At 41.9% G+C, this 14,575-nt stretch overlaps 1 protein-coding gene across 4 annotated transcripts in view; it reads left to right on the top strand.

Annotated features, from left to right (window-relative positions):
* Positions 1-14,575, top strand: part of ldb2a (LIM domain binding 2a) — a 121,148-nt gene that overhangs the window by 24,472 nt on the left and 82,101 nt on the right. For all 4 annotated transcript variants that reach the window (XM_088991033.1, XM_088991032.1, XM_088991030.1 and 1 more), the window contains exon 2: positions 10,328-10,430. In XM_088991033.1, coding sequence (XP_088847159.1) covers positions 10,328-10,430 — 103 coding nt within the window. The remainder of the gene's footprint in view (positions 1-10,327; positions 10,431-14,575) is intronic.

A 14,575-nucleotide genomic window follows, 5' to 3' on the forward strand; every position in this document is an offset into this window, starting at 1 on the left:
ATGATTTCAAGGCTCACGGATGGTTCGAGAACTTTAAGCGTCGTACTCGGATTCATAATAATAATAATAATAATAATAATAATAATAATAATAATAATAATAATAATAATACAGTAAAGTCTCGTTATATCGATATCGGATATATTGATAGTCCCGGTTATATCGATACGATTTCTATGCACGCACTGAGAAAATTACATGCAAACAGGGTCGGATATATCGATAGTCCCGGTTATATCGATATTTTTTCGGACTCCCTTGAATATCGATATAACGAGACTTTACTGTAATAATAATAATAATAATAATAATAATAATAATAATAATAATAATAATAATAATAATAATAATAATAATAATAATAATAATAATAATACATTTCATTTATAAGCGCCTTTCAAAAACTCGTCATGGTGAGGCAGCCAGTTCTGACGATAAAGCTTACAAGGAATCATTCCTCAAGATGGTGGAAGAAGAAGGTTACATTCCTTATCAAGTGTTTAACGCTGATGAAACCGGCCAGTCCGTTCCATCAAGCCATCAACGACCATCACAAAGGTAAATAAAACAACTTTATTATACTGTACAGTTTATTTCTTTCATTACAATACAATAGCACATTTATTATACATAAAATAAGGTATACTTTGTGTAGTTTCAATGTGCATTTCATTTTAATGGTTTCCTATGGGAAGTCGATGAAAATGTTTCTTCAGCCATCATCTGTACTTCTTTGAAGGTGTCGGACGTTTCGCTTTTTATCCACAAAACTTCGTCAGCAAACTAAAGTCTTACTGGTAGTTTAGGCCCTATATATATATATATATATATATATCCCTACTGTCCAGACATGGCGGTGCCGGACTCTGCTATGATAGGTCCCTGCTCTCAGGTTAGGGGTAGCAGAGGACTACTTCCTGCAGCTGCTCCACTGATAGTTCCTATCGTTCTGACTAACGACTGGCCTGATTGCCCCACTTCGACCGGTATCACCTCATCAGTGTTACTAATCCTATGTTGCCTAAGCAGGCTGTTGTATGAACGATCCAAATTGAATAGCGAAACGTCCGACACCTTCAAAGAAGTACAGATGACGGCTGAAGAAACCTTTTCATCGACTTCCCATAGGAAACCATTAAAATGAGAATAATCCGTTCCCAGGTCCCCACGTTTCCTATGGGAAATTAATGTTTGGGATACACACTGTTTGCCTTACACATTGTTCGTAAGCCAAGGTATCACTGTACAGGTAATGTGTGGTCAGGTCATACTGCTGTGATGTTGTTTGTTGCTCGCTAGAATTCTTTTGCCACAGAAATGGCTGTCCTTTCAGTTTTGAAGGGTGATTATTTGGTGCCAATCAGAATTTGTTGGTCAAAATAATTTGTGGTCATGGTGAAAAAAAATATTTTTGCGTTTTTTTTTTCTTTTCCCAGCCAGAATGTGTTTGGTCCACTGCAAATAATAAACCGGGAGATACTGAGAAAGTGATCTGTCTTGCTTCACATGATGTGTGCATCCATGTTTATGTGTCGACTTACTGGTGAAAGTCAACCCATTGAAGGGCAAAGTGTGATCCCCCCCCCCCCGCATTAATTTAGCTTCATTTGCATAATGCATGGCTGCTCGTGCATTGGCCAAGTACAGCAACATTTTTGAGCCAAGAAGGTTAAAACGTGCATATCGGCTGGATATGATTAAAACATAGCGTTGTGATAAAATAGCGGTTTGTCGCTGATCACCAAATGAAACCACACTGATTTTGTTTTGGATTGGATTAGCCTTTATTAGTCTCGCAGTGGAGAAACAAATATGCGAATCAAACCTCTGAATCCCATACCGGATCGGTCGAGGCCCGGGTTAACAACGGCCGCCATTGGTACTGTTGACCTTCAGGGTGCCAGTGGAAAATGGACTACTGTTGGTTGAAGAAGGAGAGGAGGGAGGTGTGCCCGGAGGAAAAGAGAGAAATGGAACGCCAAGAGTATAGAACTAAGAGTAGGAACTTTGAATGTAGGAACAATGACAGGTAAAGGTAGAGAGCTGGTTGACATGATGCAGAGAAGGAAGGTACACATACTGTGTGTCCAGGAGACCAGGTGGAAAGGGAGCAAGGCTAGAAGCTTAGGGTCAGGGTTTAAGTTGTTCTATCATGGTGAAGACAGAAAGAGAAATTGAGTTGGGTTTATCTTAAAAGAGGAGTTTGTTAAAAATGTCTTAGAAGTAAAAAGAGTATCAGACAGAATGATGAGTCTGAAGCTAGAAATTGAAGGCGTGATGTTCAATGTTGTTAGTGGGTATGCCCCACAAGTAGGATGTGAGCTGGCGGAGAAGGAGACATTTTGGTTGGACTTTGATGAAGTCATACAGAACATCCCGAGAAGTGAGAGGGTTGTAATTGGTGGAGACTTCAATGGACATGTTGGCGCAGGAAACAAAGATGATGAGGAGGTGATGGGCAGGTTTGGACTCCAGATGAGGAACGCTGAAGGACAGATGGTGGTTGACTTTGCTAAGAGAATGGAAATGGCTATTGTGAATACTTTCTTTCAGAAGAGACAGGAACATAGGGTGACCTATAAGAGTGGAGGCAGAAGTACACAAGTAGACTCCATTTTGTGTCAACGGCGCCATCTAAAGGAAATCAGTGACTGCAAAATAGTGGTTGGTGAGAGTGTAGCCAGACAGCATAGGTTGGTGGTGTGTAGGATGACGCTGGCAGTGAGGAAGATGAACAAACCAAAGGCTGAAGTGAGGACAAAATGGTGGAAGTTGAAAAAGGAAGAGTGTTGCATAACATTTAGGAAGGAGGTAAGACAAGCACTGGGTGGGCAAGAGGTCCTTCCAGATGCCTGGCAAACTACAGCGAACATAATCAGACACAGGTCGGAAAGTACTTGGTGTATCGCGTGGAAGAAAGGTAGATAAGGAGACTTGGTGGTGGAATGGTGAGGTGCAGGAGTGTATACAGCGAAAGAGGTTAGCAAAGAAGAAGTGGGACACTGAGAGGACGGACGAGAGTAGACAGCTACAGGGGGAAGAGATAAAGAATGGGAGGATTTTAAGTACTTGGGGTCAACTGTCCAGAGCAATGGATAGTGTAGAAAAGAGGTGAAGAAGCATGTCCAGGCAGGCTGGAGCGGCTGGAGAAAAATGTCAGGTGTGATGTGTGATAGAAGGGTTTCAGCTAAGAGAAAGGAAAAGTGTATAAAACAGTGGTGAGACCAGCCATGATGTTTTGACTGGAGACAGTGCCACTGAAGAAAAGACAGGAAGCAGAGCTGGAGGTAGCAGAGCTGAAGATGTTGAGGTTTTCTTTGGGAGTGATCAGGTTGGATAGGAACAGGAATGAGTACATTTGAGGGACAACTCATATTAGAGGCATTGGAGAGAAAGTCAGAGAGGCCAGACTGAGATGGTTTGGGCATGTCCAGAGGAAAGAGAGAGTGACTATATTGGGAGAAGGATGCTCAGCCTTGAACTGCCAGGCAGGAGACGGAGAGGAGGTTTATGGATGTGGTCAAAGAGGACATGAAGGTAGCTGGTATGAGAGAAGAGGATGCACAAAACACTGTGGCGACCCCTGAAGAGAGAAGCCGAAAGGAAAAGAAGAGGAGGAGTCTCGCAGTGGAGAAATTGAACATTTCACAGCAGCAAAGCGATGAAAGGAAGTGGAAAGGAAAGGAAGAAGTAGAAAAACAAAATACAGGAGCTGCTGAAGGCAGCCACTCTCCCTGCGCCATCTTGAAGTCAAAAGAACAAAAAAACTAAATAACAAATAATAGGACAACACAAAGTTACAGAGAGTAATTAAATCTTTCTGCACTTGCTTTGTTGCATGAAGCAGTTCTAAATGAAAGATGAAAGGATCAAAGCGTCCTTTTCACCAGTGGATCAGGGACGTCATGGTGGAATGTGAACATCTGCTACAAGCTAAATGTTGAAGGCAAACAGGAAGCTGTAGCATCCATTGACCAAAAGAGATTGTCTCACATCTACTGTCCCACGTAAATCCGCTTCGATTCCAAGCCGCGACCATTCCACGGCCGCAGACTGGCTATCAGCACCGACCTTTCCGCTGAACAAAGCGGGGCTATGGAAATGCTACCCATGAGGGGCAAAAAAAGCACCATGGCCCTAGAGCTGTCCAGCCATGACAGTTAAATGGCATCGACATTCCAGCCTTATACAGGTATAATCCGACTTACAACTGAGTTCCTTTCCGTCCAAACGGTCGTAAGTCAAAATGGTCGTAAGTCGAAATCCATTCAAAATGTTGAATAGAGACTCAGAGGCTAAATGACTCACAAACTCCTCTTCTTAAAATGTTAAAAATAGGGTCTGGAGGTCATGGTCGTAAGTACAGGTTACCTGTACATATGAACCGTCCACAAAATTAACACTGCTGTAAAATGTACTACTACAAAATGTTAGCTAATATGTGCTTTGTGAACACCCCTAATGTCACTCCTCGGATAAAAACTTGTGGTTGCCCCCCTGATGTGCAGTGTTATGCTGACTCGCAAAATCACTCAATAACGTTGTGCATGAAATGCTTTGACTGCGGCGAGATTCCAGGAAATGAGGTGAACGGATGAAAAATGAGTGCATGACGTATTTTTGTTTGTCATTTGACGTCATGTCCGCCTGCCATCGCGTAGGGTTCAGCGTCACCTGTTGGCGTAGGAGTGTGTGTCCGATTTGTCATATATGACAACAAACACGGTCACGCCAGGCGGCTCGTCAGGGAGGCTGAATGCGTGAATGAAGGGAGGATGTTGTCTGTCAGGCGCTTGCGGGAAGGTGAGCGCTGGTGCACTGGTGTGTTGAGGTGCCACACCTCAAACACAGGAAGGCAGAGGAGACCTTGGACGGTCCTAAATACAGTGATACCTCAGCTTACGAACTTAATTGGTTCCCAGAAAGTGTGTGGAAGGCGAAAAGTTCATCTGCCAAACATTTATTTCCCATAAGAAACCATAAAAATAGGAATAATCCGTTCCCTGGTCCCCATAAAAACATCATTTCCTACTAAATAAGCCTTAAAGGACAACCAACACCATTTTTTGTTTCCTAACTGACACCAGAAAAACGTTTTATAGCATCGAAGATACCCAAAACACGCAGGCTGATATTTTTAGTCAAATGCAAAACACCAATAAAAATGACTTAAAGTGTCCCAAAACTGCCACAAAATGAGGCTGACACTGGGGAGATTCAGAAAGTTCCGCCCCCTTGTTCGTGACGTCACGCCAGGATACTCTTACACAAACTGCCTTGCTGCAGAATCAAAACAATGGCTGAGAGAGTTCAGATTCGTTCTGAAGAGGAAAGCATAAATGTTTGCAATCGAATAAAGTAGTCCTTCCGTATCAATTCGAGCCGTCTGGAATCCAATGTAGCGGCCAGAAAATGCACAAGATGGCGCACAAGCTCCGTTGGAAATGGGCTGATTTGTCTGCTGGGAATTTGTGTCAACTTACACCTTTTTTTATGCGTGTTACCGCAATTGGCTGCGACACACAACGATTCACCATCGCATTATTTATGTCGTTTTCCTTCTAATTTCGCGATCAACATGGTGTTTACAGACGAAAAAAACTACCCAAAATGCATTTTGTTTCGCTTTCTCGGTCCCGGGCGTTCCCTCCTGTCACGGTTTTGCAAGGTGGTGATGGCGTGGTGATTTCTTTGACAAATTGTATTAAAATAAAGGTCAGCAGGAACAAAATGTAAAACATCAAAATCATCTGAATGGAAGAAATACAAAGTAGCAAAAGAAGACCAAAAGTAAAAGTCTGCCAAGGTTAAACAAACATACACAATGCATGCAGCAATCAAGCAGCAAACAATGAACCGACACCAGATGGTCGTGCCGGGTGTCCTTCTAAGTGTCAGTGATTAAGACGACCAGCACCTGCGAGGCTGCAGGCAGGGCTGACGTCGCTACCCGTTGGTCGCCAATCTGATCGGAACGACCAGCACCTGTGCAGGTGCAGGCGGGGCCGACAGCGCCCCCCGTTGGTCGCCAACCAGATCATGACACCTCCGTGACGTCACTTAGGGCAGACATGGGCAAACTCCGGCCCGCTGGCCACATAGGACCCATTAGGCTTTTTCATCTGACCCGCCGAACATGTCCAAATTATAGTAAAAACAGTATCTGCAACTCATGACAAAAAGTTAGCGGACACCAGGGCATATTCCAGGTATCCGCGAAATAGTATGTCAATGCAATACCTTGCATATTCCTTGAGACAAATTTATAAACTGATAAGGGCTATTTTTCACGCTTGAAAGACAGTTAATAAATTGGGTTGTAGTGTTCTTACTGTGCTATGAGGTTTCCACACACTACATCTAATGCTTTAGTATATCCGGCCCAAACACTCCCTCGGAATGGTCCTGGCCCGGCTCCTCTGTCAAATTTTAGAACCCATTGTGGCCCGTGAGTCAAAAAGTTTGCCCCCCCCTTACTTAGGGCATCGTCATCAACTCGAAAACAAGACTTCCTGAATATTCAGCGCGAGTCTTGAAACGTAAAATATAGCTATATGCCGTGGAATCTTTGTCAAATGCGCTGAGTAGAAGTCATTTGAAGTGATTTTACAAATTATGGACACAACTTGTCCGGAGGTGTCGGTTGTCCTTTAAAACGACACAAAATAGACCTCATTTTATGTATAATACCATCGCGCTATCGCATTGTAATGACAAAAATAAACTGTACTATATAATAAAGTTGTTTTATTGACCTTTGTGATGGTCATTGATTTAGTTGCCTCTTGATGATATCGGAGTGAAGTTGCCGTGCTTTCTTGCCGATAATACCCTGACTCACAATGTCCCCTGCAAACTGCTTTTCATTAAACCAAATCAGAACGTTTTCTTTTGTGTCCTCTTCGGCTTAACACTAGCCTGTGGTGGGGTCTTTTTCGCTCCCATAATAGCAAAAATATTCCACTTGATAACAAACCCCGTCCGCACTCAAAGAAAGGGGGTTTGGAAAACTAGTCCGCCAGCCACCTGTGTTCGGTTCGTCCGGCGAAAACTAATTTGTATGCCAAGATTATATTCTTGCGAATTTAATGTTCGTAAGGCGAAAAGTTCGTGAGCTAAAGCGTTCGTAAGCTAAGGTATCACTGTATGTCATTTGTAAGTGGCCATGTTGGTTTGATGCCGCCGGCTGGCCTAAGAGGGGTGCTCTAAGTTTGACATCAGGATTCATATGCCCCTAAAAATGGCGCAAAACAAACCTTTTTCTCGCATTTTTACAAGAAAAAACCTGCAGAGTAACTATCCCATTTAACTCCTTCACTGACAGACAATGTGCAAAAAATGTGTCCACTCCAGTGCCAGGGTTTTTGTCATTGTCACTCGAATTCCAGGACCCACAGAATATTGACATTTAGGACAACATAAACATTCAATGCATCATTAGAAACCTTACACTCTCTTCTTTCATAAAAAAAAGAGTTAATTCCTAAATGATATGGGTCTGGAGTTATATGAGCTTGAAATGGGGCTGGTTGTACAAAATAAAATACAATATTGATTTATATAGCGCTTGAACAACAGCTGAAGCTGGAACCAACCGCTAACATGAAAAAAAGGGAAATGCTGCCCTCTTGTGTAAAAGAAAAAAAACATTGCCAGCGTTTTACCGGCCCCCAAGCATGAAAAAATAAAAACTTGAACAAATTCAGGAATGACGCTGTACCTCATATTTTCAAATCTCGACCAAATTTGTGAATAGCAGTGAATGAGTTTAGTGGCCATTTTGTGCCTAGACGCAAAGTTTAGCTCGTGAAAATTTTTTTGGCAGCAATCATATATGTGAAATAAAAATGGAAGCAATTATATAAGTGTTTTATGTGGATTTCCACTAGAGGGTACTGTTAGCCAGGAAATAACTGACTTGAAAAGTCCATCTTGAAAATGGCTTTAACAGCAAATCTGCAACAAAATCCATTTCTTTTCCTCCTTCAGCCATTGTGGCTTGACAAAACCGGTATTAATAGATAGATACAGTGTGCTAGCTCTGGCCAGTATGCTATTGTCACTAGAGGCGGGTGATCAGAGCAGTTTTCACAAATTATGGTTGGCTAGTGACTAGCTATCCAATTTCCACAGCTAGCTATCTAGCTAGCTAGATAGGTAGATAGCTAGCCTGCTAACTAGATAGTTAGGTAGATAGCTACCTAGGTGCATAGGTACCGAGCTAGGAAAATAGCTAGATAGCTTGATAGCAAAATAGCTAGATAGCTAGATAGCGAAATAGCTAGATAGCAAAATAGCTAGATAGCTTGATCGCGAAATATATGAGGTATCACTGTATTTGGTTTGGTACTTCAAACAATATTTGAAAGAATCCAGCCCATTTCACTGAGCAATATGAAACAGATGAAGCCAAGCAGTGGCGGGCCGTGCATGTCACTACTAGGCCTTCAGTATTTCTATGTCTGAATCGATCCATTCGAGGGTGCCGTTGGGCAGGAAATAACTTAGGATTTGAAGAAACTGAGGTAATACAGTCATTAAACTGTTCAAATTTTGACTATGAACGTGGGGATTAATGATAACCTCATAAAAGTGCGATATTATTTGATATTTTTGCTAGCTGCGGAACTGTCTAAGCTTTCTTAATGATGTCCATCTATTCTTGAAAAGTCACTCTTGGAAATGGCTTGAACAGTATTTCTGCAACCAAATCCATTTCTTCTCCTTCTTCAGCCATTGTGGGTTGACAAAACCGCTCTTAAATCAACACAAAAATATATTTGCTCATGCAGTTTGCTGTATATACAGTGTGCTAGCTCTGGCCAGTATGCTCTTATCACTAGTGATCAGAGCAGTTTTCGCAAACTTTGATTGGCTCGTGACAATCACTTCGCTACGTGAAATGTATCAGTCATATCTATGATGAGGATCTGAGGAACCCCCACCACCCCTCACGCCCCAAAAAGTCTCAAGAATCGAAGCTTTAAACTCACAGGAGTTGTTTTTTTGTTTTTTGTTTTCACTTTTGTTGTTTTTTTTTTGTTCCAAGCTCTGTCATCTCCCTTTCCTGTGTGTGGGTTTTTGTTTCTGTAAGCCCCCCCCCCCCCCCCCCCCCCTCACTGCTGCATGTGTCCTGCTGCGGGTGTCCCATCCCTCCTTTACCACAGATCTTGACCAATCACGTGCGGCTTCAACTGAAGACTGGAGCGGGTAATAGAGCAGGGTTGGGCACTCCTGGTCCTGGAGGGCCACCCGCCAGCATGTTTTCCAAGTCTCCTTGTTGCAACACACCTAATTCAAGTGATCAGATAATCACCAAGCTCTGCGGAAGCCTTACACGGTGTATTGTAACAGGGAGACTTGGAAAACATGCAGGAGGGTGGCCCTCCCCTGTAATAGAGGATAAAAAAGTCGGACACAATTTTCAACACCTTGTTAGGAGCGCCAGGAAATGGCTCGTTTGCGAACGACACATCACTCATTGTGGTGCTCCGTGTGTTTCCCGAAACATAGTTCGTATGCCAAGATTATATTCTCACAAATTTAACCTTCATAAGGCGAAAAGTTCGTTAGCGAAAACGTTTGTAAGCTAAGGTATCACTGTGCAGGATAAATGACAGACTAAATTGCGAAAGGTGTTCATTTTCATCATTGCATGTGGGCGGAGAAGAAAACTCTCCTGGTCAAAGCAAGATCAAATGTTTGACTTTTGGAATTTCACGCCGGGCCATTGTTCCGTTGATTTTGTGGGTCGTAAGATGCCCGATTTTGATTTAATATGTCAACGTTCACATTGTTTTTTTTTCACCATACGACGAGTTTGTCGTACACATCTGGATGGCGGTGTGGCTAATTGTTAGCATGTGGAAAGTGTTCAGTGCGCTTAAAGAAAGGTGCTGATATGTCATAACTTGTCAGGGCACATTAGCATCAACGCCAAATCCCAAAGGATTGAAGGGAGTGGGCTAGGTTGGGGGGGAGGGTAAGTAAATCCCATCTGGACTTGCTGGGAATGAATGTAACAACGCTGAAGAAGTGCCAGTCTCCGACATAATCCCATTATCATTAAAGCTCATGTTAGCGCATGGAGTGTTATTTTTGACAAGTATGGAGGATGGAGAGCCAGGAGAGAAGCACCGTTTTTGCTTTATTTTTATTATTATTTTTTTTTCAAATCCTTCCATATTTATGTCCAAAAAAGTCAATGACAGTGTCGTCTTCAAGGACCCAGATGTGTATCGTATCCATTTTACCGATTGCTCACGAACGTCATTTTCCCCACAACACATGGATTCTTAACACGTGTTCTGATTTGTCTTATGTCCAGGAAAGCGACAGTTTGTGGTGGGACGCCTTTGCCACCGAGTTCTTCGAGGAGGACGCCACACTCACGCTGTCCTTCTGTCTGGAGGACGGACCAAAGCGATACAGTAAGGGCTCTGCTTGGAATTCTCATTTGCAAAGCTGACCCCACTTTCGAACGAAACCCCGAGAGGTGGTCGCGTGTGCCCACGTTCTCGTTCCTGCGACATACAAATGGAGTCTTTCTCACTTCTTGGTGTTTCAAATGGGTAAAGATAAAAATATACTACTCAATTCTGAGTATTTATTTAATTAGTGACATTCAGTGTATTAGCTAACTAGCTATGTCGCTATCTAACTAGCTACTCAATTTTGTGTATATATTTAATTACTGACATTCAGTGTATTAGCTAACCAGCTATCTAGCTATCTAGCTAGCTATCTATTAGCTGTATAGCTATCTATCTAGCTTTCTATCTATTCACTTTGTTGAGTGAACGCTGGCATGTGTGGCTGCCGCTGCTCACCCACAAAAAACTTTATCCTGTGACTGTAAAGTGACCTTGAGAGTTTTGAAAGGCGCTTAGAAATGAAAAGTATTATTATTCTTATTATTATTGTTTGTACAGGTAACATCTGAGTTACGACCGGCACGAGTTACGACCACCCGTACTTACGACCACGACCACCAGACCATTTATTTATTTATTTATTTATTTATTTATTTATTTATTTATTATATTTTTATCCTACACCTGGCACCGCAACGCGCCAGCGTACAAATGAAGTGTACTCCAACTTTGGTCAGCCAGTATGTCACACACTTGCACAGCAATCTACTGCGTGACGACACTCAATACAGTAGTTATACAGTGCAGATACAATCTCAGGCAACATCTCCTGTAGTACTGTACACTGCTTTTTTACTTTGGCGTCCACCTGAAAGCCGAGCATGTGTGTCAGGCGACCTCTTCTGGCCGTTAGCAGGGAGAGCCATTTTTCAACAACGCGCATGCGTGGGAAGCCATGCTTATTTGGGTCAACAGTTTTGTATACGTTACAGGTACAGTTATACAGTCATAAAAATCGATCATATGAAATATAAATTGATTAAAACAACACTAAAAGGTAAGTATAACATTTATAAATGAACTGTGCAGTAAAAAGTTTTTTATACATTACAGGTACAGTTATTCAGTAATAAAAATCGAAAATACTAAATATAAAATGATAAGAATGACACTAAAAGTTATAAAATGTGCAAAGGAAGTGTAAACAGTTTGGTATATAATAGTATTCAATTGAAAATGTTGCTTTAAAACAACAGATTGACATTGTATATAGTATACAATGTCAATCTGTCGTGTAAACGTCACGTCGGCCGTTCTGAATTGATTTCTAATTACAATCGTTTCACTTACGACCGTTTTATCAGAACGGAACCTGGTCGTAACTTGGATGTTACCTGTATTTTGTTTTGAATTCCGATCTCAACTCCATCGGTTCGCTCCAAAATATAAAGTGATGCTGGTTTATTAAAAGATGAGGCGACATGTTAGTGCAGTGCGTTATTGCGAGTATTATTCGATATTATGCCCCCCCCTCCCCTGTCGGTGTCATTTGCATGCTGCAGACATAGTGACACAGATAAGGACACTGCGCGTGTGATTCAGCTCCGTCACAGCCGAGACGAGAATGAGGCAACATTATTATTACATATAGTTTTTTGCTAAAAATAAAACAAAACAAATCAAGAAGCCCATGTTCCAATGGTGTTGAGGAAGAACTCCCTCCACCCCCGCCAAGAAGTACGTGTCTTAGCGGTAGCCAAAGCGGAGATGACTCATTGTCACTCATCAGTTTCCGATGACATTTCCACCTGTGGAAAAAGCAGCTTGATGTGCAGTGGCAACAGGATTTCATTTAACGAACATTAACATCAGACAATAAATTAGACAATCATTTCTGAATGCAATGAGGTAGTAACGTATGTAAAGTGAGGTAGTGACTTATGTAAAGTGAAGTAGTGTCGTATGTAAAGTGACGTAGTGTAGTAATGCAAAAAAAAGGTTGAAGTAAGGTCTTGCAGAAAAAAGCCCCGAAAAAAATAGAGTTCAGGCTGATAGTACAGCTTGATAGTACTATAGTTCAGTGAGTGTGGCAGTGGGATGGAGCAGGGGGGCAGGGCTGGGAGGGAGTTGACTGCCTGGTGGTCTCCCTCACCTCGTAAGAGAACACATGCAAGTCTTTTTACAACCATGATGCTAGATTACTTTGTTTCCCCCCCTTCATATTTTGATGGCTTGTCTCAGTGTCAAAAAAGGGCCTGGTGGGAGTGTGTGACGGGTGTGTTGTTTACGCCAAACAACACACCATCACACAATTATTGTGCGCCACGCCCAATATTCAGCACTCACACAAAATTTACGCACAAACGTTCCAGTCACCACCACGGCGCTTGTCTGGCTGGAGGCATCTGATGAAAGCATCCTGATGAAACCAAAGAGCAAGGCAACCACCCCCCCCAAAAAAAAAGAACAACGGCACCAAAGTGATTGATGCAATTGTTGCAACAAGAACATGACCACTTATTAAAGAGTCACTGGAACTTCACTGTTATTCGTACCGTATTTTCCGGTGTACAAGGCGCACCTGGGTTTAATAAGGTGCACACCCAATGAATGGTGTTTTCAAACCTTTTCCATAAACAGATAACATCCAAGTTACGACCGAGTTCTGTTCCCGACAAAATAGTCATAAGTCGCTCACAAGTCGAAATCCATTCAAAATGGCCGACGTGACGTTGACACGACAGGATAGTATACGATGTCAATCTGTTCTTTTTAAGCAACATTTTCAATTGAATAATAATAATAATAATAATAATAATAATAATAATAATAAATAATAATAATAATAAGTAATAATAATAATAATAATAATAATAATGCAGGTAACATCCGAGTTACGACCGAGTTCCGTTCCGACAAAACGGTCATAATTCAAACGGTCGTCGAAATTCATTCTAAATGGCTGACGTGACGTTGACACGAAAGGATAGTATACAATGACAATCTGTCTTTTTTAAGCAACGTTTTCGATTTAATAATAATAATAATAATAATAATAATAATAATAATAATAATAATAATAATAATTTTAAGGCTTATTTAGTAGAAAATTATGTTTTGTGGGGACCTTGGAACGGATCATTCTCATTTTAATGGTTTCCTATGGGATATTAATGTTTGGGATACACACTTTTCGCCTTACACACATTACCTGGCAACAAATAAAGTTCATAAGCCAAGGTATCACTGTATTTATTGTTTTCATTTTTGACATATGAGGCACATGTGGTGCTGTTAAGCAGCAGCATAAAAAATATCAAAAAGGTTGTTTTCTCCAATGGTGTGTATGAAAGGAAGTGGGTGGCGGCAGGTGGTGTTGGGACTCCGGGGTGAAGGCCGCCCTCCGACTCCGTTTCTGGCGAATCAAAGGACGAGCGTGCCGGAATGGGAAGATGTTTTTATTGAATTGGCTGCTGAAATGCGTGTGTATGTGTGTGTGTGTGTGTGTGTGTGTGTGTGTGTGTGTGTGTGTGTGTGTGTGTGTTTGTGTGTGGGTGTGTGTGTTTAAGGAGTGGAAGAAGGGTGGAGGTTTTTTTTGAAGAAGGAGGTAGCAGCGGTGGCGCGGTGCCGACTGAAGGTTCACGGCATGATTGACAGGTGGGATGATGTGGCGGTGGTAGTGGCGGCGGCTCAGCTGCAGAGCGGGGATGGAAGCCCCCCCCACTCTTTTCCTTCCCTGATGATTGACAGCTAAGCCTGTCCTCGCTATCACAGCGGCAGAAGATTCGAAAGGGGGTGGGGTTAAGTCAAGGAGTATTTTGTGTAGCTTTCAGTGTTAGGATGTTGCCTTTGCGATACTTCTGTAACAGCGGGCTTCATTTGTCAACTGATTTGAGTTCACTTTTCCCCTGAATTGCAAAAAGAACTCAAATGGGAGAGGCCAGCAACAGTGACCATTTATCGGCAAAACATAATATCTAGCTATCTATCTATCTAGGTAGCTAGCTAATACTAATACTAATACTAATACTAATACTAATACTAATACTAATACTAATACTAATACTAATAATAATAATAATACATTTCATTTCTAAGCGCCTTTCAATCTAGCTATCTAGCTAACTTTCCAGCTAGCTAGATAGATAGCTATTTTGCTATCTAGCTATCTAGTTATCAAGCTATTTCACTATCTAACTACA

The sequence above is a fragment of the Hippocampus bargibanti genome, linkage group LG02, assembly GCF_051943395.1.
Source record: "Hippocampus bargibanti isolate YZ-2025 linkage group LG02, ASM5194339v1, whole genome shotgun sequence".
In the NCBI taxonomy this organism is placed as follows: Eukaryota; Metazoa; Chordata; class Actinopteri; order Syngnathiformes; family Syngnathidae; genus Hippocampus; species Hippocampus bargibanti.